Genomic DNA, 27,827 nt, shown 5'->3' on the forward strand with positions numbered 1-27,827 from the left:
AGAAAAAGTGGCGCAAAAGTAAAAATCTGGCTGACCGTAAAGCATATAAAATACTGCACTACAGCTTAGCTATATTAGCGAAATAAAAGCGGCAAAAAAACATTCCTTATAAATAAAGCAGAAAATTCCTCTAAAGAACTTAACCAAATTCTGAAGGAATTTACCACCTCCAGCAATCAGTCAGTAATACCCATTTCTCAAGAATGGACTGATGCTCTTTCTAAATTCTTTAAGGAAAAAATCATAGCTATTCATCATTCTTTTCCACTACAACATAATAGCATTCATCCTGAAGTTCTGCCAAATCCGTTATCTGATCCCTATATATCCTGAATGATTTTGTAAAATGTGACAGTAACTCGATCTCTTCTGTCGGGCTGAAAATAAAGTCTGGTTCCCCCACCAACCCTATTTCCCCCAAACTTTTTTCTATTCTTGCCCCGGTATTAGTGGAGAGATCGACCAGACAATTCAACAAATCACTTTCGGAAGCATATTTCCCCACAATATGGAAAGCAGCCAGAGTTAGACCATTCTTAAGGAAACCTACGGCGGATCCCAACATCCTTTTAAATTACCGGCCCATCTCATTACTTCCCTATTTCAGGAAAATGCTCGAATCTTTTGTCAATACACAGCTTGTGGACCATCTTGAAAGCCATGGACTCCTAGATTCTTCGTAGTCTGGTTTTAGGGCAGCGCACAGTACGGAGACAGCATTGGTCGAGGTCCCTGATAACATCAGACTGGCTTTAGATAAACATCAAGCAGTCATCCTCGTCCTACTTGATCTGTCTGCCGCCTTTGACACCATCTCCCACGGCATTCTAATATAACGGCTTTGGGAGATTGGTGTCAGAGGAAATGCCCTAAAATGGTTCACTAGCTACTTATCCGACCGCGTAACTGCTGTTCAGATTGGCAAAAACCTTGCGTGTGAGAGACCTGTCAAGATGGGTGTGCCACAGGGCTCTATCTTGAGCCTATCACTTTTTTATGTATATATGACACCGTTGGCAAGGGTGATCAGAGCCTACGGCTTTGATGTCCTATCCTATGCTGACGATACCCAGATTCTGATCACACTGGGTCCGGGCCCTAATGAAACCAAACAGCGTTTTAAAAATTGCATGACCCATGTTGAGAAGTGGATGAGTGCAAACCACCTCCAGCTAAATGGCAGCAAGTCAGAGATTATGCTCTTTGGCAAAGCTGTGGAACACTGGACACATGACTGGTGGCCACTCAATCTAGGTCTTTGCCCAACCCCCAAGGAAACAGACAATCAACTGTCCATGAAAAACCAAATCAATTACATCGTTGGCACCTGTTTTGTAGTGATGCGCAGTCTGAGGAAGGTTTTTAAGTGGATCCCTACTGAGGCACGGAAACCCCTAGTGCAGGGACTAATTATTAACAGAATGGACTACGGAATTGCTTTACTACTTTCAATAAATGAAAACCACCTGAATAGGCTCCAGGTACTTCAGAACACTGCAGCTCGGTTAGTTCTCACCCTTCCGCGAAGATCCTCTTCTGCTCCCTGTCTAAAAATCCTTCACTGGCTTCCAGCAGAAAAGCGAATTCTCTTTAAAACCCTATGCCTGGTTCACAAGCATATGTATGGAAATGGTCCTAACTACTGGTCACAAAAGCTAAGCTGGTATCAGCCTTGTAGAAAACTTAGATCTAGTAACAAGACATTGTTGACCCCTCTTAGAATCCATACTTCCAGGAATGGTGGCCAAGCTTTCTCCTTTCTTGCTCCTGCCACATGGAATAAAATGCCCTTCCTTCTTCGTATCATCCCTGAACATAGCTGCTTTATTAACCACATGGCTGCTGGGCGTTTTCCCCCCCTGTGCTGGAAAATGCCATTTTAGTAGCACCATGACGAGCTCAGCTCGTCATCAGCACACGACACCTTTGGGTGATGACGAGCTGAGCTCGTCATCAGCATCGAAAGGGTTAAGAAGCTGAAGACCTGGCTTTTTGGAAATTAAACCACCATTGATCCTCTTGTCAGAGCCGTCTGCAAGCGCCATGAGGCTCTTCGGATGTGATATGTGCGCAATACAAAAGTCCCTGATTTAACTTGACTCTGGCCATCCTCTGCCTCTCTCTCCATTTCTCTCTCTGCCTCTCTCTGTCCATCCTCTGCCTCTCTGTCCATCCTCTGCCGCCGGACTGAGAGCCATAACCGGCCCTTTTCTCTTCCGGGCTTCACTTGGATGAGTTACTTTATTTGACTTTATTCCATTTCAATTAAGTGAAGACTTAGTTGTTCTATTGTGAGCACTTTCTCTAGGGCACTGTGGCACTGCATTCACACGGACAGGTGAGAAGGATACGACACGTTGTTATGTGTTTTTGATATACTGTGTGTTTTTTAATATTATTGTAGTACCCTTGTCCTGATGAAGCCATAAAGATACAATTGGCGGAAATGCGACCTCGACTGCATCAACACCATTGTGTTAAGGAGTCCTTTTATTGTCTATTTGTGTTTGTTTAAATTCATGCGCCACACAAAAAATAGTTTTTTGAGAGAATTTGCATCTCAGGCGCTTGTAGGATCTCCTTGGCAGATATATATCACTCGAAATTAGGAGTGTATATTTTGAGATAGGTCTTTCTTTAGATCTTTCGTTGGGTACACCTTTGTATATGAATTGTATATATTGTAATTGTGATTTGTATATATTTGATTGCATTGTATATAGTTGATATGTGCTTTCTCTATATATATATTCTTCTGTGTGTCACTTTTTTCTTGCAGCATGTCTATATGTCTTTAGAAATTTGTGATTAGTTACCTCTATACATTAAGTTGTACAGAACAGGATAATTAATTTTTTTCTTGTTCGAAATTAAATGTTGAATTAATCCCTCAGTATCATCTTTTCTACTTTTTCATCTTTTTGATGTTCCTTGCCCAGATATGGGAGGGTGATGTGGGCAGAACCTCTGTAGTATTTTCAGTATCTGGCAAAGTGCTCGGCCGGCACCCTGGGGGTGCGACCGAGCTCTTTGGCGGGGCCGGTTTTCGGCCTATTTTGTTACAGGGCCGATTAAAAACGGCTCTGTAACAAAAACGGCCACCAGGGCCCAAAACCGGCCCCCACCCATGCGGCGCACCGGGGGATTGCCCGGTGCCCGCAACGGCCAGTCCGGGCCTGCTCTCTGTCCATCCTCTGCCTCTCTCTGTCCATCCTCTGCCTCTCTCTGTCCATCCCTCAATTTTATTTCCATACGCTCCTCCCCCCTCCAAAGTTCTTGTTCTCTTTAAGTCGTCATCAGTGTGCCGTATAATTAGGGTGACCAACCGTCCGTAAATTTCACGGACAGTCCGTAATTTCGGCCATCTGTCCGTTGTCCGTGAAGGAATCTTTAACGGATGCCATTTGATCGTCATTTTAACAGGGCACCGGTTGCTCCACCCTAAAGCCGGCACAGCTTGCACCCACCTCTTTTCTTCACTCAGATGCTGCACCAAAGCTCCTCAGATGCCCGCAGCATTGGAGAGGCACAGCGGGATGGCAACCCTCACACCTCCAGCCCTTGATGACCTGTTAAGAGGTGCTTCGAAGGTGACTGAGAGGGAGGAGCTGCAGGTTCAGGAGCAGGGGGCATCCATTCACATGCAAACAGCCCTGAATGTGTCATGTCTCTGCTATTTAGAGGGGGGCTCACACATTCCATTTCTACCCAGGGCCCCAAACATCCTAGACTCGGCCAGATTACACCCCTGATTACACCGAGGCAGCACCTGCTTCTCTTCACCGAGCTTAATTACTGTCACTAATTTGTAAGCAAACCTCAGTTCTTCAAACATGCAGTCTATATTGTAATAAAATAGAGAAATGGCACAATCGCACCCACACTGATTAACAATGTATGGAGGACAATCAGTTCAATCAGTTCTCTTAGAGTATCTCCTGTAAGTACTGTACATCACAGTGGGGGATGGCATTTTGGACAGAGAGCCTGTCTTCTCGTTGTCTTGTGCAGGAGGGGGCGAGAAGCCCAAGACGATACTAGAATACTGCATGCCCACCCCTGTGCCCACCCTGGTGGATCACGTGCCCTCTCCTGTGATGACTCCTGCTCCTATCCCCCCCCCATGTGGTGGCTCCTGGCTCCAGTCCACCCCCGCCTGTGATGGCTCCTGTTCCCCCCTGTGGTGGCTCCTGCCCCGCCCCCGCCTGTGATGGCTCCTGTTCCCTCCCCCCCCCCCCCCCCCCCCGCCTGTGATGGCTCCTCTCCCCCCTGTGGTGGATCCAGTCTCCGCCCTGGGTGGCTTCTGTCCCAGTCCTGGAATGGCTCCTGCAGCGAGGGTGAAGTTCTTGATGGGCCTCTTCTCAAAAGGGCTCAGCTCAAAATTAATATGGAAAGGTGGGCGAGTAAGTAAGTGAAGGGATGTGTGAATGGCTGGATGAATTAGTGAAAGGGTGAATGGATGAATGAAAGATTGAATAAATGGATAATGAGAGAGGATAGATGGATTGATGAGTGAGGGGAAGGATGGAGAGAAAATGTAAATAGCTGGATGTATGGGTGGAAGGGTAGCTGGATGATTGATGAGGGGAAAGATGGATGAGGGGAAGGATGATGGATGGAGTGGAAGGATGGATGGATGAGGGGAAGGATAAATGGATGAGGGGAAGGATGGATGGATGAGGTGAAGGATAAATGGATGAGGGGAAGGATGGATGGATGAGGGGAAGGATAAATGGATGGGATGGATGGATGGGTGAGGGGAAGGATGGATGAAAGGAAGGATGGATGAGTGGAAGGATGATGAATGAGGGGAAGGATGGATGGATGAGGGGGAGGATAAATGGATGGGATGGATGGATGGGTGAGGGGGAGGATGGATGAAAGGAAGGATGGATGAGGGGAAGGATGATGGATGGAGGGGAAGGATGGATGGATGAGGGGCAGGATAAATGGATGGGATGGATGGATGGGTGAGGGGAAGGATGATGGATGAGGAGAAGGATGGATGGATGGAGGGGAAGGATGGATGGATGAGGGGCAGGATGGATGGATGAGATGGATGGGTGAGGGGATGGATGGGTGAGGGGAAGGATGGGTGAGGGGAAGGATGGATAAAAGGAAGGATGGATGAGGGGAAGGATGGATGACGGGAAAGGATGGATGATGAGGGGACGGATGGATGGATGGATGATGAGGGGAAGGATGGATGGATGGATGATGAGGGGGTGGGTGAAAGGATGGATGATGAGGGGAAGGGTGGATGGATGGATGATGAGGGGGTGGGTGAAAGGATGGATGGATGGATGATGAGGGAATGGATGGATGATGAGGGGGTGAAAGGATGGATGGATGATGAGGGGAAGGATGGATGGATGATGAGGGGATGGATGGACGATGAGGGAAACGGATGGATGGATGATGAGGGAAAAGGATGGATGGATGATGAGGGGAAGGATGGATGGATGATGAGGGGAAGGGTAGATGGATGGATGGATGGATGATGAGGGAAAAGGATGGATGGATGATGAGGGGAAGGATGATGATGAGGGAAAAGGATGGATGGATGATGAGGGAAAAGGATGGATGGATGATGAGGGAAAAGGATGGATGGATGGATGATGAGGGGAAGGATGGATGGATGATGAGGGGATGGATGGATGGATGATGAGGGGAAGGACAGATGGATGGATGGATGATGGATGGGTGAAAGGATGGATGGATGGAGAGTGGGTGAAAGGATGGATGGATGGATAAGTGGGTGGGTGAAAGGATGGATGGATGATGAGTGGGTGGGTGAACGGATGGATGGATGGATGATGAGTGGGTGGGTGAAAGGATGGATGAGTGGGTGGGTGGATGGTGGGTGGGTGAAAGGATGGATGAGTGGATTGGATGGTGGGTGGGTGAAAGGATGGATGAGTGGGTGGGTGGATGGTGGGTGGGTGGATGATGGGGGGTAGGTGGGTGAGTGAAATGATGGATGGATTGATGGATTGATAAGTGCAAGGGTGAATGAATGGAGATATGAGTGAAAGGGTGGGTGTAAGGATGGATGAGTGAGTGAAAGGGAGGGTAGATGGACAAAAGGATGAATAGAAATGTGAAGAAGTGAAATGATAGATGGATAAGTGATAGGGGCAATGGATAGATTCATGAGTGGATGAGTAGATGGATGGATGGGTGGGTGGATGGATGGAAGGAAGGCTAAGTGAAAGGGTCGATGGAGAGAGAAAGGGAGGATGGATGGATGACTAAAAGAGTGGATGGGTGGAAGGATTAGTAAGTGAAAGGATGGCTGGATTGGTGAAAGGGTAAATGGCTGAATGGATGAGTGAATGGATGGATGGGATGAAGAGTGGATGGATAAGTGTACAGATGGATAGGGTGAAAGGGTGGATGGATGGATGGATAATGGAGGATGAGTGAAAGGATGGATGAGGGGATGGATGAAGGGATGGATGAGTGAAATGATAGATGGAAGGATACACGATGGATAGGTTTGCAAATGGTTGAATATGTTTGGAAATGGCTGGGATTAATTATATACTATTGCGCGACCTCTGATGTGTCTGTAAAACGTACCTATTGTCCTGAAGTTTTGTCCTGAATTTTGACCTCCCGTCCTGAATTTTTACACTCACCGTCCTGAATTTGCACCAATGCCAGTTGGTCACCCTACGTATAATACGTTGATGTATTGTAACATTTCTTTTAGAATTATACGGTTTCCCTGGCAGCTGAGTAAGATCAAGGTGAGGCGGACCATTGCCGAAGCCCTGCAGGTCTGGAGCGACGTGACCTCCCTGACCTTTACCGAAGTGCATGAGGGGCGGGCAGACATTATCATCGACTTCACCAGGTGAGCAATGGTGGAATGAAAGTAGGGGCAGGAAGTGGAGAGAAGAAAGGAAAAGAGGAAGAATGGCTCACGATCGATTATGAGCAGACTAAGGGAAAGTGACGAAGAACAGGTGACTGGAAAAAAGGCATGAATAAAGGAATGTGGAAAGGAATTTAGAAAGAGAAAGGGGGAAGACAAAGGCAGGAAAAAACAATGGGAGGAAAGGAAATGGAAGTGGTAGAGATAAAGGAAAGAGACTGGAAGGGGGTGAAGGAAATTAAATGGAGAGAGATAAAAGGTACTGGGATTTGGAACCAAGAGGGAAAGAGACGAGGGGAGGGTGTAAGAACGGAAAATAAGTACAAAATAAATGGAGGAAGAAAGGGTCAGGATAGAGATTGGGGAAGAAGAAACGATGGAGCAGGAAAAGAAAGAAGAGAAGGAATATTTAAATGTGTAACAGGACAGAGGGGAGCTGGAGAAAGGACGGATTGGGAAAAGGAAAGAAAGGAAAGAAAGGATAAAAGAAATGGAGGAAGTAAAAGCAGGGCAGAGAGTGGGCAGAAGGGCAGACTGGGAGAGAGAAAGGAAAGAAAGAACAAAAGCAATGGAGGAAGTAATAAAAACGATAGCGAGTAGACAGAAGGGTGACAGATTAAGGACGGATTGGGAGAAAGAAAGACAGGAAAGAAAGGACATAAGAAATGAAGAAACGGGGCAGAGAGTAGGCAGGAGAAAGGATGGATTAAGGACGGATTGGGAGAAAGTAAAAGAAAGGAAAGAAAGGAAATGAAGGAAGAAAGGCAAATGAAGTAGACAGAGTGAAGAAGGAATCGAGTAAAAAGGGGATGAAAGTAAAGAGGGAAAAGGGCACATCAAGAATTAAGTGAGAAAACCTGCTAGTTAGAGAAGGGTGGAAGAAAATAAGGGAAGGGAATGTGGGCCTACTGGTGGAAAAAAAGGAATGGGACGAAAACAATATGAGTGGGCGGCCCAGAGATGGGGAGTGCAGAGAGTGGAGAAAGGAAGAGGGCGTGGCAAAACAAAGGATGACAACATTAAAAGTGTAATCCGTATGACGTCAGTAGTTCTTTTGTTTTTGAAAAGTGTCCTTCGCTTTCCTCACTGAAGGAAGAAACCTGTGCTCCTCCCACAGGTACTGGCACGGCGACAACCTGCCGTTCGATGGCCCCGGGGGAATCCTGGCTCACGCCTTCTTTCCAAAGACACATCGCGAAGGAGATGTCCACTTCGACTACGACGAGACGTGGACCATCGGGAACAGTCTAGGTAAAAAGGGGTTCTTTTCTTAAGCCAGGCTATGAAGGGTCAAGAAACCTATCCCTCATTACAGCGGAAGCAGTCAGGAAGCGCCTCAGTATTAAAGAGCGCCTGCGCGCGCACGTATCACGGATGTCAAGAGATGCCACATTGTAATATTCTATGTACTTCATGCACTCTGGCTTTGACCACGACATGACTAGATGGTTGTGCATTAATTGCTAACTTAATTAACAACCTTTGCACTACAACTGTGTCTCCCTGGATTTCTACACACATCCTCACCAGCCATTCTTACTCTGCCCAGGTGGAACAGGAGTGCCATGTAGCCCAATGCATGGTAGGAAAATGTCTGTTCTCCCCAAGTTGGATAGTAAAAGCAGCCGTAACTGCAGCACAGTGGTCCCCACACACTCTAGAGCCGTGGTGCCATTGCACGTGCTACACTACAATCTCTACGCCCTGGGGCTGTATGACAATACCGCGCATGCCTTTACCACGCAGGCCTTTACAATGCAGCCTTTATTAATCATGCCTTTGCCATGTAAATGCTTTTACAACATATATGAAGAAACCACCACAAACCCCTCGAGCCCCCCTTTTTCTCAAATTACCTTATCACTCTTTTCCACTACCCACCCCAAACCATAAAATTATCCTTACCACCCTTTACCGCTACACCCGAACATTACCCTTACCACCACCCTTTACCAATACACAACCCTAAACTCTAAAATTACCCTCACCACCCTTTGCGACTACTTACCCCCAAACCCTAAAATGACACTTAGCACTTTATATATACTTACCCTTCCCTGATTTAATTTCCCATGCATGGTGAAGGAATGCGTGGCAAAGGCGGCTGTGTAGTAAAGGAATGCATGGCTAAGTTGGGAAACATCCATTACAGCGCAGACATTACAACAACCTACCTTTACAACACAACTGCCATTACAATGCATGCCATTACAACGCATGTCACTACAACACATGTCATTACTATGCATGCCTTTACAACGCATTATAAGGTAAGTAATGGAGACCATTTTTTTAGTATTAGGGTGGTATGGGTTTTTGGGGTACATGGGGATAAGTACATTTTACCCCTATACTATCCAACACTTTCCCTACTGTGCACTCACTGGAGTGGGAATAGTAATTTTTACCACTACACTATCCAACACTTACCCTACTGTTACCCTAAATGTATTATGCGTTGTAATGGTATGCGTTGTAATGGAATGCGTTGTAGTGGTAGTTTTTAAAAATGAGTTGTAATGGTATGCGTTGTAATGGCATACGTTGTAAAATCATGCAATGTAATGGTAGTTGCGATGTAAAGACTGCGTTGTAATTGCATGCGTTGAAACATCATATATTCAGCTAAGGTATGCGTGGTAAAGGCATTGCATGGAAAAGGCTGTTATTCCGGTTTGCCTCAGCATCCCAAAGAGGCCTCGCTTCCCTGAAAATTCTCTGTAGTAAGGAATCTTTTCACCCATAATCTGTAAAAATGAATTAGGAACAAAAAGTGCTTTCCAATTTCCCTGCTCAATGTAGCACACTTCATTAGCATTGCTTTGTTCATCTTATCTTATCCCAGGGCTGGTGCTGCCATAAGAGAGCACTAAATTATAGTAATTGACCTTAAAAATGGCCTTGCTTCTGCGTGTACCTGAGGTGCTGGTATCAAAGCTAGGAACGACGTCTGTCTTTTCATGGTTTCTGCCAGGATTCTGTCTCCTCTTTTTATAACATAACTTCTTCTTGAAGTGCTCTATGTCTGCCCTCCATTCTCAAATTCTCATCCGCACTCCATGAGTGTTCTGTTGGTACTAGCCTGTCTAGAAGTAACTTTTTTCTTTCTATGGCTCCAGCTCACTAGCAGAGCTTCCGGTGAATTTCTATAGCTGCTGGGCATTTTATGCCCCAACGGGGTGGTTCACAATAATTTTTTGTATATCCGTGATAACTCAGATGGACAGAAAACATGCATGGCAACATTTTAGAAGAAGAAAGTGGGAGATTTTAAAATATAATCGGGAGAATGTATTCTTGCCATTGACTTGTATTGAAGGAGAGGCAATTTCAGGTGGGTGCTGGCCAATATAAAGCTATTTTTGGCTTAAAAATCAGGTGTCTCCTGCCTCAATCAGATCTGAGCTCATGCTCAGATTTACAAAAACAAATTGAGTATGCATCAAAATGACTGCAGGCAGGATTGGCTTTTAAAGGGATTTGGAGCACCCTGCTGACACGTTAGCACGGGTCAGCTGGGCTCACGCCCAGAGCGTGAACCTGCAGAGGGGCGCACAGAGCTCTCCCTGTGACCGGGCTGCAGCGATTCAGCGCCCCACCCTACTGTTATAACACATCCATCATTTTCAGCCACTACATCAGCAATAAATTTGGTAAAGCAGGCTCCTCAGCAGTGCAAGCCCCAACACATACACACACACACACAAAACACACCAGACAATCCTAATGCACCTTCACCCATTTAACACCGGGGAGCACTTTGAACTGCTTTGTATTGCTTTGTATTTACGAAACCACGCAAAACTGCGTAAATGCCAAAAAGGATTTTGCGTCGGGCTGCCCATTTAAAGGGACACAACCCCCAATGCAAAAGCTTAGTAAATGCACACCTATATGCAGAACATCTCATTTATATAGGAAAAATCCACACCGGGTACAAAATAGGTAGAGGTAGAAATCTATATGGGTGTAGAAATCCATATAGGGTATACATACATAAAAATCTGTGTTACAGTTAACAGAAATGCATGTCAAGCCCATGTATTTACAAATTTCACATCACATCTACACATGTGAAAATCGAAATTAGGCACATATAATTTACCTATATAAAAATATGTATGTTGAGCATCTCATATTTTAGCATTAATCCAAATGGGGTGCATGCAATCATAGTGGTTTCTGTCAATTTTGGCTTACCTGGTCCTCATAGGTAAATTCCGTAGATGGCACTTCTCATTTGCATATGTAGGTTTCCAGATGGGGCTCCTCTTATTTTTCCTGGAATCATCACTGGCACATCCAATTTGCATGGAAAGGAATCCACATGTAGAACATCCCGAATACTTACGTATAGCCTACATTGATCATTTATCATTTTAACCTCCGTGTCTTTAATAAAATCCAGATTTTCTGCCCACCAGGCTGTGAAATATCTAAATTGTGTGACACGTCTTGGCAAATACTAGTAATGATATATGGATTCAGAGGCAGTCATGTACTGCACATCTTTCTGTATTAAGGTTTTATAAGGGACACATATCTGTTGGATGGGAAGGAATCTATTTAAGGAGCACCTGATTTTGAAAATGAGGGAGGCAAAAATCTCTGTGTCTGCGTCACAAGTGATTTTGCAGACTTAATTCTAAGTTAGACAGCGGTGTGTAAATTCAGATGTGCCGGATCCCACCCAGCTTTTCAAAACATTTTATGTAAGACAAATTTGCATCCAGTGAATTTAAGTAGACCCTGTTTCCATCCTGAAGGGTTAACCTAAAAATCTGTACTCGATCTTCATGGAGATGTCTCAGTAAAGGTGAGTCAAAAGGCATTTGTGATTCTAAAGTGATCTTATAATAACGAAAAATCTCATATCAAGGCAGAGCTTCCATGGTGGCACTTTTAGAGTTATAGACTGGTAAAGGGTGTGTTATGAGGGTAGCCATGAAAATGCATGTAACTCCCACAACTTTGTAAATCTGTGGGTATTGGCAAACATTTTGCAGGGCCAATCCCAACCCAAAATATTTCTAAAGGTACTAGCAGAAATATTCTGAGTAAAATTTAAGGGTATGTTCATTGAGAAAATTAGGAAAAGGAAAAAAAAACGTGGAAATTTAGTTTCTCGCCTGATGTACTCATGCCAGTTCGCCACCTAGTAAACCATGTGCCAAATATAGCAAATTCAAAAATGTATAGAAAATGCATCAGTCATGTAAGTCCTCTCACTCTGCATATACATTATTAATTCTCTGGCTGAATAATGTGCATGTTTTTCTGAAATTCATTTTAGCTATTACTTCACTGGCACAGCACAATTTAGCCAAAACGTGCTTTACTAGACGGCGTACTGTTTCCTCTGGTTTTATTAATGAAAGTTCAGCCTTACCCGGCCCAGTCCAATTGCAATCTATTTACAAATTAATTTGGTACCTTACCTGCCCATGGCTTCTTCCATAGATTCATGGGCAGTCATCCTCAAATCCTGTTTCTTCCATGAGAGACATTTGCCATAACTCGTATATATCTTAACTTTCCTAGCAGTGGTATGTTGACCCAACTTCTGTCGTCTTTAGCTCCCTCTCTTCTTTGTGCAGATCACTTGTTTCCCATACAGTCTGAGTCGAGCCAACTTAAGCTCACCTCTGCGCTTGACTCTTGTAAGTTCAGCTCATGGTCAGCCTTGACCAGTGACGCCACGCTTGTCAAATCGCTACATCACAGGTTCTCCATAGCCTCCTTATTTGGTCAGGACCATTGCCCTACACTGAGGAAAGGTTCTCCTTGAAGGTATGTGCTGTTGCTTATAACCACCAAACCTTTAACACTGCCTTATTTTCACAAGTCTTTCATAGCCGCCGACTCCTATGCAGATATGTAACTCACTACAACACATCGTCATGTTATGATTCATCACATATCTTAACAGCTATTACTAGACCTACAAAACCTCGAATATGACTGCCATCTGGCCACTTGTAATATAGTTGACAGTCTAGTAGCTGGGGTGGGCGGAGCTAGGTGGGCTGAGGGGAAGAGGAGGGGTCAGTACAGGATGAGGACAGTTAGAGTAGGGACAGGGGACAGGCTGGATGCAACACAATAAAGCTCCAGTATAATAAGAAATTGTGTCTGTGGTTATTTGTAGCAGGATGCTACAACTGGCGACGAAGGTGGGATAAGCAAAACCCACAAACCCACAGCACCTCGTGAAAAAAAACCCCTGTCCCAAGCAGCAGTCGAGATTGAGCTGGTGAAGACGACTGAGCTGCCACCTAAACCGAAGAGGTCAACACCTAGTGACCCTGCCCCTCTGCAGACCGCGAGGGAACTGAGAAGAGTGGCCGAGAGGAGCGCTGAAACGCTCAGTGCCAAAGAAGAGCCCTTCGCGCTTAAATCGCGGATCACGCCGGAAGCGTGCAGGGTGAGTGACCCTCGTGAATACAGGAGTCGGGAGCCCACTCCGACCCTGCTGTGCCCCCAGAGAACTGAAGAAGTGCCCAGAGGTGGGGTAATCTGTCCCTGAAGGACTGGCTGGGGAGCGCGACCGAGCGCCTGAAAACCGGGATTCGAATGCCCGTGATCGGAAGAAAACCTCACACCCGATGCGTGTGATTTGGCATGCCCCAAAGAAACAGAAGTCGGGAGCCCACTCCGACTCTGCCAAGCCTCAAAGGTCGAAGGAAAGTGCCCTAGGGTGAAGGACATAGCCCCCACGAAGGTCTACTGCCCCCAAGAAAGTCTCCTGCCAAGCGCTGCTGAGCGCGGTGAAATCGGAGCCCGAGTGAGCTCCAACGTCGGAAAACCTCACACCGGATGCGTGGGTTTTGGCACCAGCCGCCGAGGGACCCTGCAAAGTAAGGCGGGAGCCCACCCCAACCTCACCTGATTGTAGCAGTAGCCAGAGGGACCCCAACCTGGAGTATGCTGACCCTGGGAGCAACTGCCGGTGAGTCCTGTGTGTAGAATCGGGTCGAGTCCAGAGAGAGAAAGTAGTGCCTGCAGACAACTACGGCGGCCATCTTTGAGTCAGGCAGGGTTTAAGGACATACCCTGTGTGGTCCATAGGCGGCCATCTTGAAGTCAGGCAACGTCAAGAAATCAAGCATTGGCAAAAGTGAACAAACAAGCACTGGCAAGAACAAAGAAACAAGCATTGGCAAAAGAAAGTCAACAAGCATTGATAACTGTAAGGAAACAAACAAACATTGGCAAAAGCAAGCAAGCATTGGTACATGCAAATAAACAAACATTGGTAGATGCAAATTAACAAGCATTGGCGAAGATCAAACAAACAGTGGCAGATACAAACAAGCAAGCATTGGTACATGCAAATAAACAAGCATTGGTGCATGCAAATAGACAAACATTGGTACATGCAAGTCAACAAGCCTTGGCACGTGCAAATAAACAAGCACTGGTAAATGCAAATAGACAAGAATTGGTACATGCAAGTCAACAAGCCTTGGTATGAGCAAATAAACAAGCACTGGTAAATGCAAAGAAAGGCATTGGAAAGGCAAATAAATAAGCGTGGATAACGGCTCGTGAACAACAATGAACAAGTCTTGGCAACCAAAACAGAACAAGCACGAGCAACCACAAGAGTGACTTAACAAACAAGCATTGACAAAAAAAAAATATCAGCACGGGTGAAAACGCGAACACTGAGAAACGCAAGCGAATGCGCAGTGGCGAATGTAATGAAGTAACACGTGTCTGTAAAATAAAAGAAGCACAAGCGAACACAAGGACCAAGCAAAGACAACAGCACAATGGAACAAGCATAAGCAAATTCAAGAGACAGATAAAGACGACGCTGAGCACAAACTGAAGAGCGCCGAAGGGAGGAGTTGCTGGACAGAACCACACGAGGTTCAGAAGAGGGCAAGACTGCGAAAGAGAGTCCCAGGAACAAGCACAACACACACTGAAGTGACTGGAGGACTTGCGCTAGTGCACAGTGAACGCCCGAACGAGCAAAGATGTCAAACGTGCCCAGCATCACCACGGAAGAGTTGGTAAACACCTGCCACTAGCATGCAACTCGAAAGAAAAGAAACCTTGTGTCTAGCACAGTGCAGCTGGGTGGTGGACACTTCGGAACGCACGAAATCCAAGTGATTCACTGGCACATACTGTGATGATTGCAAAGATTATCAACGTCCCAGCACATGACCACACCACAGGTTTCGACTAAAGAGGATCAGCTACGAAGACGAGTGAACAGCTCGTGCCCGGCAAATATAATCCATCAAAATTCTCCTCTCATGGCGGGGGAAGAAGTAGCACAACGGTTCAATCCCTGCATTGAAGTACCACCCCCAGGGGTGCAGACGGATACCTGGAGTCTGTGTCTCAAACGGAACCATTGGCTGGCAACATTGAGTGACTTCCTGGACGCCAATGGTGAGCAAAGAGAGAGGAAATGTTTAATGCTGCTCCTCCATTTGGTGGGTCCTGAGGGCCGATGCCCAATCAAAACATCTTCCAAAGAAGACACAGAAATCTATAAAAGACTCCAAGAGAAGCTAGGTGCCCGTCTCGCCGCACAAGCGGAAGTGGATCATGAGCGCATCGCTTTCAACACAGCTCGGCAGGAACCAGGTGAACCTTTGCCAAGTTTCATCATTCGGTTGCAAAACCTGGTACAAGGCTGCCACTTTAACACCTTTACGAATGAGGACGCAGTTCGACTCCGGATAATTGAAGGCTGCGCAAACCCCAACACAAAGCTCAAGATCCTGCGAGGAAATTGGTCATTAGAAGAAATCATTAGGAAGGCTGAAATTGGAATACACGTCAAGGCGAAAGACAGATCAAAGAACCTGCCTCTGAAAGCAACATATCAAGATGCCTGGACGGATGAAACTCGGAAAATGCACAAAACAAAAAGGAGAGAGAGGGAAGGCAGACCAGTGAAAAGACAACAAGAGAGACAAAGTGATAAGGAGCACTCCGAGTCAATCAGTCAAAGGACAACCTCAAGGAGTTCTTCACCCTCAAGGTGTCATTCAAAGTCTGACGAGGAGGGAGCGTCAAGTGGGACAGACCGCACTCCTGGACAAGAAGGTAACCTGCACAAAAAGAGAGTAAGGAAGACAAGCCATAGAAGAAGAAATCAAAATGGTCAAAACTGGAAGTTGGCGCAGAAACATTCCTCTCCAAGTTGTGAAGATGAGTCTGAAGGAACATCATCCAGCAGGAGAACACATCACACCCACATCATGGGTATCCGAGCACCAAATAAGTGGGAAGAAGAAATAGGTCGCATAAGACGAACTGACCCTCCCCAACAACGAACAGGAAAAGACCAACGCATCAATGACACCGGGGACAACGAAGAAACTGAGAAGACGTCGTTGACATGTGAGAAAGACAAAGATGCAAAATCTCAAGAGCAAACACAAAGAACAAGCATGTGGTTGTTGAACAACTTCTCAAATGAAACAACGCCAAAGACAAGTCGACGAAGGCGCCCGGAGAAGCGTTTTAAAGACAACCCTGAGTCAACGAACAACGTGTCACGGCCCACTCATTTCAGACATCCATTATCCGATACACCCTCAAAGAAACGCTTCAAAAGGAGTATGGCCAGGAACTCCTCTGATTCAGAGAGCGCGTCCGTCCGATCCTGGAAGTCGACAAAAGACTTCTCTGACCCAGAAAGCACGTCTATGGCCAGGAACTCCTCTGGTTCAGAGAGCACGTCTGTCCGATCCTGGAAGTCGACAAGAGACTTCTCTGACCCAGAGGGCTCGTCTGTTCAATCCCGTGAGTTGACCGAGTCATGGTCCCGACAACAGCCATGGCGTCAACCACCCGAACGCACCATGGAACCAAAGGACATCCTTCCCGTCAAGAGCAACACGTCACACACTAAGGACTCTGAATACTCGGTCACGCCACAAGACAACCTGTCATGTCAGTCACAAGTATATCTGGACATAGATCAGACACCGTCACCCCTGAAGGGGTCCGCGAGGCTGACTCAAAGGACCTACAAAAGGAAAACAGAGACAGTGGACCTTAATCCCCAGACGGGAAGGGACCAGCCATCCACTCCACAAGGAAAACCGGACATGTCAGCAGAGAGAGATCATCAGATGAGAGAGAAACATGCCTATGCACAGATAGCCCACGAGCTCGCCAGACAACCCGAGGCCGTGAATGAGTTATCGAATCACACCGTACTATCTGGTATACATGACCCTGAATTGGAGGGCAATGTTGCCCTCGACCGGACTAGACAAAAGAAAGTAAAAGTAAATGCGGCGAATGAGTTACCGAACCAAACCAAGACAGTCTCATCAGATAGCACCGTACTGTCTGGTATACATGACCCTGGATTGGAGAGCAGTGTTGCCCTCGACCGGACAAGACAAAAGGAAGTAAAAGTAGATGCTGGTGTTCAGAAGAGGACCAGAACATTATCCCCTCATGAAAGAGATCGAGCATCTGAACCAACAGTTACACCGCAGGAAGGAAACATGATGACTGCGGAGTGTGAGAGTAAACAGTTCAAACGCAACGTGGTCAAGAATGCCCTGATCCAGACAACAGAAAGATTGGCCAAAGCCAAGCCCACCACTGATTCGACACTACTGAGGTTTGAAGAACAGACTGTCCGCCGTCCCGTGTGGTGGATTGAGGAATTGCGAACACTGAAGACATTAAGCTCATTTTGTTAAAAAAGGGGGAGATGTAATATAGTTGACAGTCTAGTAGCTGGGGTGGGCGGAGCTAGGTGGGCTGAGGGGAAGAGGAGGGGTCAGTACAGGATGAGGACAGTTAGAGTAGGGACAGGGGACAGGCTGGATGCAACACAATAAAGCTCCAGTATAATAAGAAATTGTGTCTGTGGTTATGGATGCTACACCACTGTGGGAGGTTTTTAAGCCCTTATTCCATTGTCTACCAAACCATTTAGGATGTACTGTTGTTGACCATCCAGCCCTCACTCAACATGCAACAAATACATCTTCCAAAACTGTTCAGCCAGTTTTATTGAAGTGTCACCAATCATAATATCGAAGACATTCAAGTAATTGTCTGCCATAATGTTAGACGGTGCCATATCATCAGTATGAAAAGCAGGCATTTACATATTTGTACATATCAGAGATAGCTGTGGAATCTGCCTGTATCTCAATGCTGTCAACACAGCCAACGTCCCTGAAAAGTTATGTTCAGTGCAAACGACTCCTTCAATACTTCAAGAATTCTGGTGCAGAGAAACTTACTTTGCATTTTGTTTACAAATCTATCTCTAAAGGCATGCAGGTAGCTTATTCCAGCCTTCAGAAGAAAGTAGGAGGTTTGTCATTCCCAAGTTACAAATGACTTGTTCGGTAGGGTCAACCTTTGTTTGAAAAGCATTCGACTTGTCCACCACTATCCCGATTCCCACATTCTCCTCCTCAATTTCTCGCTCCAGAGTCAAATGTGTACTCTTCTTTACTACACAGGGACGGACCTCCTGCAGGTGGCTGCCCATGAGTTCGGACACGTCCTTGGTCTGCAGCACTCCTCCATCGCCAAGTCGCTGATGTCGCCCTTCTACTCCTTCCGCTACCCCCTGAGCCTGAGTGAGGATGACAAGCAGGGTATTCAGCATCTGTACGGCAGGCGGCGGCCCGTCCCCGCTCCCACCCCTGCTGTCGCAGAGCCCCACCAGCCTGAGATCGAAACCAATGAAATCAGCAGCCTGGAGGTGAGTGGAGGCAACATGCATGAAGTACCTCATCCCCCGCCTCTCTTTCTATGGGAACTGATGTGCACAGGACATTTGCGATGCCTGTCGATATGTGAATGCCTCATGAAGTGCATGCATGTGTGCGCGTGTATACACACGTGCACCAACATGGCCCAGTTATGGAATAGCTGACATTCATTTTCATGATGCACTATATGAGATTTTTTGCAAATTTATGTCCATTGATCTAAGTAATGGAACAGCACTGAAAGTTGAAGGGAGAGGTTCATCCCCAGATCTGAGTTCTGAGACGATTGTAGTAAAAGATTGATAAGCAAGGCTGCCTTGGGGATGTTTGAGTTCTGGAACGCCATGGTGGCCTTATTCTGAGAGCTGCGGTGAAGTAGCCTAGCTTTGTGATCTGAAATGTGTGTGCTGTTGAATGTCAATCCAGGAGAGAAGTGTGGCAGGTAAAGAATGAGGTAAAGCAGCCAATGGGAACTCATATCCCCCGGTGACGTAAGCGGTAACTTTCAAAGCAGTTTTCACCAGCCCAATTAAAACTCTTTGTATTCTGCTTTATCTAAAGCCTGATGCTTGTAACGTCGATTTCGATGCCATCTCCACCATCCGTGGTGAACTGTTCTTCTTCAAATCTCAATATGTCTGGCGACTCCGAAGTGGCAAATTACAGTCTGGATACCCGGCACTGGCATCGCGTCACTGGAAAGGAATCCCAAACTCTATTGATGCTGCATTCGAAGACTCCACTGGCAACATCTGGTTCTTCCAAGGTGAGCAAGGCTCAGAAAGCAAAGAGGGAGGAAAAAACTTTGTTTCTGGTCTACATGACTGGCCAGAATACATACAGTAAACATAATATTAGTTGCAAAGAACAAGACTCGCCCTTAGTAGACAGTCTTCTTTTATTCTATTCAAAAGTTTACAGTTTCTTTTCCAGATCACATGTGTACATTTACTTTCCATTCACAGTTAGCAGAAGATGAACCTTTGTGTGTTGGCACAATCTCTTCATTTTATTATCCTTTTAGATCAGAATGTATTCAGTTCATGTAATATATATAGACAACATGTAGGTAGCACCTCTGATGGAAACAAGACTTTAACTAATCTCCTTCTGTCCAACTCTCACTAGGCTCCCAGTACTGGGTGTATGATGGGGAGAGGCAGGTTTCAGGCCCCACGCCGCTCTCAGATCTCGGCCTGACTGAACCAAATGTGCGGGCAGCTCTGATGTGGGGCACGGAGCAGAACAAGAAGGCATACTTCTTCAAGGGAGGCAGCTACTGGCGCTTCAATCCCACGACCCGCCGGGTGGACAACGTCTACCCCCGAAGCATGGGAGATTGGCGAGGGGTGCCCACGGCCATCGACGCTGCCTTCCAAGATGAGTATGGTAAGTGCAGAAAGAATGGCAACAATGCTATTGTCAACCGACCATCCCCTAGGCCATCCATTGACCTAAGGTTAGCGGAGTAACATATACCAATGAAAGTGGTTCCTCAAAATGACCCACAAAAGAATTCAGTGCTCTTGGACATCTTTAATAAAAAAAAAGACCATAGTTTCTGCTGCAGGTGGCTCTATGACTGGGCAAGAGGGAAATGCTTATGACCCTTTAACTGCACACTGGTGCCATTTGGCTAGGTTCGCGCTATACAAATAACCCATACATATATGGAAATTATTATATTCCATTTACACCTTCAAAACGAAAAAGCCTTGACGGCTGCCCGGAAGTTTTTAAAATAAGCAGATTGAGCAGGCGTAGACTCTTGATGGGCAGGCACGTGGTGTCAGATATAAGAAGCTTTTGCAACCCTAGAGGAGAGATCTTCTGATGTAGAAACTATACAACTGGGTGCCCGAAAGGCTGTCTCTTGGAAGCTTAGAAGAGCATTGCCGATGATACCGTACCCATATAATGCAGTCCTCATGCCTCAGTAGAATAGAAAACAGCTTGCCTGGATGGGGTGATCAACTGTGGTTATTCACGAGAAACACCTGTATGTTGGGGTTCAAAAGAGATGTTTAGAATGTTAGTACCACCCTGCCTGTGCAAGAGCCCTCGACATTTCATTATATTTTTAAGGACTTTGCTTCAGCCAAATTTTATGAAAAACTTTACTGTGCACAATCAGTGCTTTAGTGAAAAAGAAGTTGCAACAAGGGGCTGATATTTTTCAGAGTAATCCTATGGTGCAAATGCAAATGGCAGGAATGTTGGTTCTCCAATAATTGTGCCGATGTCATTGAAAAATGACTATCAGGGCAGGAAAGATCTGCAGATATTTGACAGAGTCTTGCACCACTGAGACCGCAAAGCTAATAGAATGGACTGATGAAGGTAAGTGCCAGGCAGGGAGGTCAGATCACATTGATCATTAAACAGATAAAGTGCCTTGGTGTAACAGTGTAAGAAGACATCAAAGTGGGTTGGTGATGTGGCAAGGCCACAAAGGGAGAACATTAAACATTGGGGTGCACACTAAAAGAGGCTGAGCTCTTTTAGCAACTCCCAGGTGCTAAAACTAAAGGCTATGATGAGAAACTGTTGATAGAATAGAGGCATGTTACTAATATGGTATATAGAACATTGTACCCTCAACTCTACATTCTAAGGACATTATAAATTACCAAGGTGTTCTGTGCCATATAAATACAAGACTGCAGTCTGAATGCTTCAAATGTTAATGTATGTTACTTTTTTTTATAGTACACAAACACCCACAAAAGAGTTTCATGTACTGAGCCCAGGTTCCGTGAATATGAAAGTACCACACAAGTAAATAAACCTGACAGAGAAAAGCCAAGTTCTAAGCTTTTTCCTGAAAGTGAGATGACCTGATACTAGTCTCAGATTGCCAGCAGGATTATTTCAGGTGAACTGGGCTATTATAGAAAATATTTGTACCATCTATGGAACATAAGGGTTACTTAAAGACAGAGGCACAGAATTGACAAAGGAGCATGTTACTCTTAAAAAATGATGGCCATTGACCGTAAATACATAATGTAGAGGACCTTAAACGTAATCCTAGAAGACATATGCCCCCATGCAGAACAAAGCAGGATAGGAATGGCTGAATCAAATCTACCTGCACGTGTGACTAAGAACACTGGGGTTCTCTACCACATGCAGGTATTCAAGAGATTCCTTGACGGACACGTACTCTTGCACTGAGATGTATATTTATATAAAAGGTGTTGCCTTTCTTGTCCAGTGACTTAAGAGGATCCATAATTTCTCATGAGGGTTAATGTAGTACTGAGATACAATAGCTAATGGTAAGACATGTATAGACTACACTATCCTGAAGCCCCATCCTGTCCTACTCACTCACCTCTTCCTTATATGTGACCTTTCTCTCCCGCAGGTTACGCCTACTTTGTGAGGGGAAGACAGTACTGGAAGTTTGACCCAGTGCAGGTCAGAGTCCTTGAGGGATACCCTCGCCAGATCAACCAGGATTTCTTCAAGTGCGCAGCAGCGGCTCCTGCCAACTCACTCCGATGAAGGGATCCCACAGATGCTGGGACCAGAACTCTTTCCCACCTCCAGAGGTGCTGCAGACATAGCTTCCACATCCTGATGAGGGTGCCTTCCTCCTCCGGCTAACAGGGGAATAAGAAGATCTCGACCTCTTTAGGGAATTGTGGATTGCTGTCAGTTTTGGAATGTAACGGCGACTAACTTTTGGGGAGCTGTGGTATCAGCAGTGGATCCTTCTTGACCAAAAAGGGGGATGGAGATTCACAGCATACCTGGGTGCAAAAGTGAAAGAACACTGAGCAGTGAGGGTTGGGACGGGGTTCGCTAACCCCTAGATTGTGTCATAGAAACTACTAATCCCTCAAAGGAGCACGGTCGGTGGGCAGTTCCCTAAGAAACGAAACCATCCCACTTAAAATGGTTAGAATTTGGGATTTAGGGCAATATGTACACATGTGAAAGACGATCACGCGCCACCCTTCATATCTGAATGAGCTACTGAAAATATATCTTGCTCAAGGAATTTAATATTGACACATTTTGATAAAGAAAGTAAGACAATAATCCTGCAAAATGTGTAGAAAGTGCTTAATTGCACCTTCATTGCAATATACTCAGGAGAAACTATCCATTGATATCCACCTTCTACCCCAACTCGGCTTTCCATTGCTCGAGGGGGAGGAACCATTTGATTGAAACTTTAAATTGGTCAGATCCAAACTCAATAAATAGTAATTCCTCTTGGGTACCAACATGTAAACATTTCCAAGTGGTAGATGAACCTTCAACATTGAGTGTAGTATTCATCATCATTTCAGATGCTTAAGGAGCACATCTCACAATGTGATTCTTGGGAGAGGAGGGCAACTTAAAGAACAGGCGCCACCGTTTCCATGCCGCTAATGCCCAGACTGCTGTTGTCCAAAAATCATAGCATGGCATTAAGAATTTTTCAAGAAAGAGCAGCAGGATTCCAAGAAGGTATTGGTCCATGGAAGGGCAATATACTAAAGGGGTAACACCAAACGTGAAGCAACCAAACAGAGGAATGCATTTAGAGAGAAAGCATTGCATAGAAAAGGTGTTACAAAAATGCATTTACAGTTAAACCACAGTACAAAGCAGAAACACCTTAAAAGTCGATACAAATGCGATACAATACAAAACAAAGAAACCACTACAGGGAATATGTGTTGCAGAAAAATGATGTTACAAAGAAATCACTTTACTAACTACTACTATCTACGACAAAGGAAAGTTTATGAGGAAACCCCTTAGGGAGAAACCTATACAGAGAAAAGCTGTTAAAAAGTAATCTCTTTACTAACAAACCACTACAATAAAAATAATTACAGTGAAATACATTCAACATGGAAACCACTAGTGAGTAAAGGCATTATGAAGAAAAACTAGATTTGGACAAAAGAGCTGAAAATAAAACTCAGCTAAAAAAGAATTACATTTTCACATTAGTTAAAACCCTTTGGAATAAAAGGGTTAAAATGCTAGACAGGATAGGGTCATGGTTAGCGTAAGACACAAAGTTAAGAAAAAGAATTAGGGTCAGGAGCATAGAGACAGAGCAAATGTTAGATTTGGGGTTGCTGTTAAGCTAAAGGGTAGTAGGTTTTTGTTTTGAATTAGGTTTAAAGTTAGGGTTCCGTTTAACGCCTTAACCGCGGCAGTTTTTTCCACCGCGGTGCGGGCGTTCTAAAGGGTGGGCGGGGCTGCGTCGGCCGTTGGCCGACGGCAGCACTGGGGAGGGAGTGCTCCCATTGGCCGACGGGAGCACAGAAGGGGTTAAAGTGTAGCTTATGGTAAGTTAACAAAGGGCGGTTAAAACAATTTTGTGTGTTGCAATAGTTAGACGGAGTCCTAATATTAATTACAACATATGTCGAGGCTTTACTGAAGTGGCTATCAGTAAAGGTATTTCTCTGTAAAGTCCTTTTCCTGTAATGGCTTCTCTGTTAAGGTATTTCTCTGTAAAGTCCTTTTCCAGTAATGACTTCTCTGTAAAGGTATTTCTCCGTAATGTCCTTATCCTGTATGGCTTCTCTGTAAAGGTATTTCTCTGTAATGCCCTTTTCCTGTAATGGCTTCTCTGTAAAGATATTTCTCTGTAATGTCCTTTTCCTATAATGGCTTCTCCATAAAGGTGTTTGTAATGATGTAGGCCTGTGGCAATGACGTGTAGCATTGGCTCCAAGCAACTGAGTCTGTCTATTACCAGGCTACCAGAGGGCAAGACTTCTGAGTCACGGAGAAAGTCACAGTAGTCCACCTTCTTACGTACATTTTCTCTACAAACCCCTTTGCTCTGGTCTATGGTTCTGAACCGCCATAGACCACAGTGGAAGAAGCATCCAATGTGTTGGTCGTGGAGGGGGAGAAAACGGAAATGTAAACCATTCTCAACACAATTCCTGGGAGATCAGCAGTCAGACAGCACTGTGACTCTTTAACAAAGTTTTCCAAGTGCGCCTCTTGCCAGCCATATACCCACTGTGGACTTCAGAGAGCATCAAAAGCCCCTCGAGACAACCTACATTTTATGGTCTGTGTTCTACCTCACCCTGGGCAGCACCCAGACGCCGCCGCGTTGAATTGCAGACCTTTTCTAAGGTTGTGGCCATGTCCATTAACTTTGATGTTAAGGATGGACACTGCAGTTAGTATTTTTATTTCCATTCTTTATTTTGTATCAGTTTGTAAAAAGGTGTGTTTTGACTATTATGGAAGGAGGTATCGTGCATCAGTGCAGGACACTGAGCAGGACTCTGCCTCCCTTTAATGTGTAATTGTTATTTACCTGGATGATAAGAATGCCTCAAGGAGACAGCACGCGAGGGTCTTTGCCTATCTCCTGTGGAAGGGATGGTTACCAATGCAAAGCACAGCTGGGAATTTTTACTATAAACAGTCAAAGGGCATGAGTAGTAATGTGGTCCTGCAGTTCAGGGCCTTTATGTGACAGTGGGGCAATAGGGACGTCACTAGGAAGAGGCACAGCGGGTTTCCATTGGGCAGTAGTAGGGTTTCACATGAGTGCTGCATTGGAGTTGTCAGTAGTGGCACTATTGGGGGACAGCAGCTGGGCACATTTACAGTAGGACACCATATGTGTGCATAGCAGTGGTGTGCTACTTTGGACTTGCAGTATGAACAGCAGTTGTGCGTTAGTTGGATTCTCAGCATGCAAAGCAGTTACGCACTAGTCGATCTTCACACAGACATATCAATGGTGCCCCAGTTTTCTCCATGGATGAACAGCACAAGTGTACTTATCTCCATGGATGCACAGTTGTAGTGCCCTAGTGATGCACCAGTTGTCTCCATGGATGAATAGCAGGGGTGCAATTGTGGTCTTCATCTCCATGGATGCTCAGTAGTGGTGCATAGCCTGTCTCCACGCAAACATATCAGTAGGGCCCAGATGTCTTCATGTATGAATAGCAGCAGTGCCCTAGCTGTCTCCATAGATGTAGTGCTGCATTGCACTGGTTGGCTTCCACGCAGGCATATCAGTGATGTCCCAGCTGTCTCCATGGATGCTTTGCGGTGGTTCACCAGTTGGTTCCTGGACTATGCATGGAAACGGTACCTCGTGTTCCTATACTTCTAGCAGTGGTTCATTAGTACAGCACTGGGGATCGCTGCAGTATTCTCGAGAGGCTTCCAGCATGTAGAGAAAGGATGCACTCAAGGGATTCCAAGGCTGCCTAGCAGGCGGTGCATTAACAGGACTCCCTGCATATTTCCGACATAAACGTTCAGTTTGTTACTATCCCACGTGTCTCCATTCCAGAGTCATCGGTTTTCAGTTCAAATATCTCTGTACATTTTTGTACATTTTAATGTGTTATATTTTTTCTATGTGTACCAATAAACATGAACTCTTTTCTACATGTGGGCTTTGTTGTGACTGAATGACAGAAATGGTGCCTATTGGGTGCCCACAATGCGCAGAAGCCTCCTACTGCAAACCTAACTCTAGAGCCGCCTTCTACATGTCCTGTGAGAGTTACCGATAGAGCCTCTCTCCAAATACCCACTGTAGCCTCCTGTAGATCCTGATGGGGTTTATTTTCTCCCAACAAGCTCATGGTTGTCTTCCAAAATCTTTTGTAGGTGACGCCTTGTCCCAGTGACCCTATAGTATCCCCCTGCAGAACTATTGGGAATTTTTTTCCATACAGGCTCTACCGCTGTTTCCCAGTGTATTCCTACATTGTCCTCCAAAGGCCGAGTTGGATTCCGTTTTGTCCCCGCCCGTAGCTCTGCAGTTCTGTGCCTCAGACATTGTTAGGTTAGTGAAGAGGTCTGGCCAGAGACGGTGAATGCCATGTCACTTGAGACGATTCATTGTTTCTTTAAAAAAAAAAATCCTCTAAAAACTGACTTTTTGCCCGCCCATTACTTACCATTGATTGGCATCATTGTCAATCTTATATTCTTCCTTTTCATTGAAGAGCTTATGTCAGCTCCTTTCAGCTTCACTGTGTCTCAATGAGTTTTTGTTTTTTCCTGGAGCATGTACCAAGTACTGATTGATTTCTGGATTATTGTTCTTCTGCGCTGCATGTGCTTGAATTGTGTTTCTTTTTAGGTTGAAGTCTCCGCCATCTTTGGGACATTCAGAAAACTGACCTAGGAATGCATTCCACCCATTGCTTAGCATTGGCTTTGTGGTTTGTACATCACATTGCCCAAACCTTGTTTACTATATTCTTTAACAAACTAAATTTCTGTAAACAGGCCTTTAAATCTTGTTCTTTTCTTGTCACATTTGCTGTGCATTCAAGGACAAAGGTCAAATGCCAAGCTCTCTCTTTGAAAGGCAATTGGGGCCATATGCATCACGTCTTTTTCCCATTTGCAAACTGGCTGATTCTCAGAATCGGCCTGTTTGCGAATTAGAAAAAGCCTTTTGGGATTTATAATCCCAAAAGGCAATCGCAAAATAGAGAATTGCAAAATTTGTGATTCTCTATTTTGCAAATGCAATTAAGGAATTGCAAATTGCGATTCCTTAAATGCAATTCTGGAAGCACCAGATATTTGCTATTTGGCCTTAAGGATTTGCAAATTACCACCAACTTCAAGTTGGTGGTAATTTGCGATTTTCTTTTAAAAAAAACACACTTTTTGATTTTTTTAAAGTGCCATATGTCGCACATACATGTATGTGCGCAAAATGTGCACACATGCATATTTCAGGGGTACAACCGGGTGTCCTTTTGGCACCCTTGCAACCTTGAAATTGCATTCTCAATTTGCGATTCTCTAATTGGTAATCACAAATTAAGAATGTCTTCCCATTCATTCCTATGGGCCTCCTAGCCCATAGGAATGAATCGGAAGGTATTCCTTATTTACGAATCTCAATTTGCAATTCACAAATAAGGAATATGTAGGATTCGCAAATTTTTTACCAAATCCTACATACATTGCATTTTGCGATTCGCTAAAAATCGCAATTTGAGAATCGCGAAAATCTTTTTTGGTACATATTGCCCCTAGTGTTTACTTTTTTTTCTCTGACTTCAAAGTGAGAGAATTTATGTGACAATCCTGCTGAGAATCCATGTAAGAGTGGAGGGTGTAAGATGTTTTTTTTTCTAGCACACAACAACAAAAATAAATTAACTGTGCTGATGTTTCAGAATATACCATAATTAGTACAAATAAAGCAACTTTTTCTTGTAATTCTGAAGTGTGGTGAAAACAAATATTTG

The 27,827-nt window shown here is 45.0% G+C and overlaps 1 protein-coding gene across 1 annotated transcript in view; it reads left to right on the forward strand.

The window, feature by feature from the left end:
• MMP11 (matrix metallopeptidase 11) overlaps positions 1-25,997 on the forward strand; it is a 176,215-nt gene extending 150,218 nt beyond the window's left edge. Inside the window, exons 3-8 of the mRNA XM_086942745.1 lie at positions 6,716-6,859; positions 7,998-8,131; positions 18,349-18,593; positions 19,165-19,369; positions 19,732-19,992; positions 21,974-25,997. Coding sequence (XP_086798871.1) covers positions 6,716-6,859; positions 7,998-8,131; positions 18,349-18,593; positions 19,165-19,369; positions 19,732-19,992; positions 21,974-22,113 — 1,129 coding nt within the window. The 3' untranslated portion in view covers positions 22,114-25,997. The remainder of the gene's footprint in view (positions 1-6,715; positions 6,860-7,997; positions 8,132-18,348; positions 18,594-19,164; positions 19,370-19,731; positions 19,993-21,973) is intronic.
• The last annotated feature ends 1,830 nt before the right edge of the window (positions 25,998-27,827 follow it).

Source organism: Lissotriton vulgaris, chromosome 11 (genome assembly GCF_964263255.1).
Source record: "Lissotriton vulgaris chromosome 11, aLisVul1.2, whole genome shotgun sequence".
In the NCBI taxonomy this organism is placed as follows: Eukaryota; Metazoa; Chordata; class Amphibia; order Caudata; family Salamandridae; genus Lissotriton; species Lissotriton vulgaris.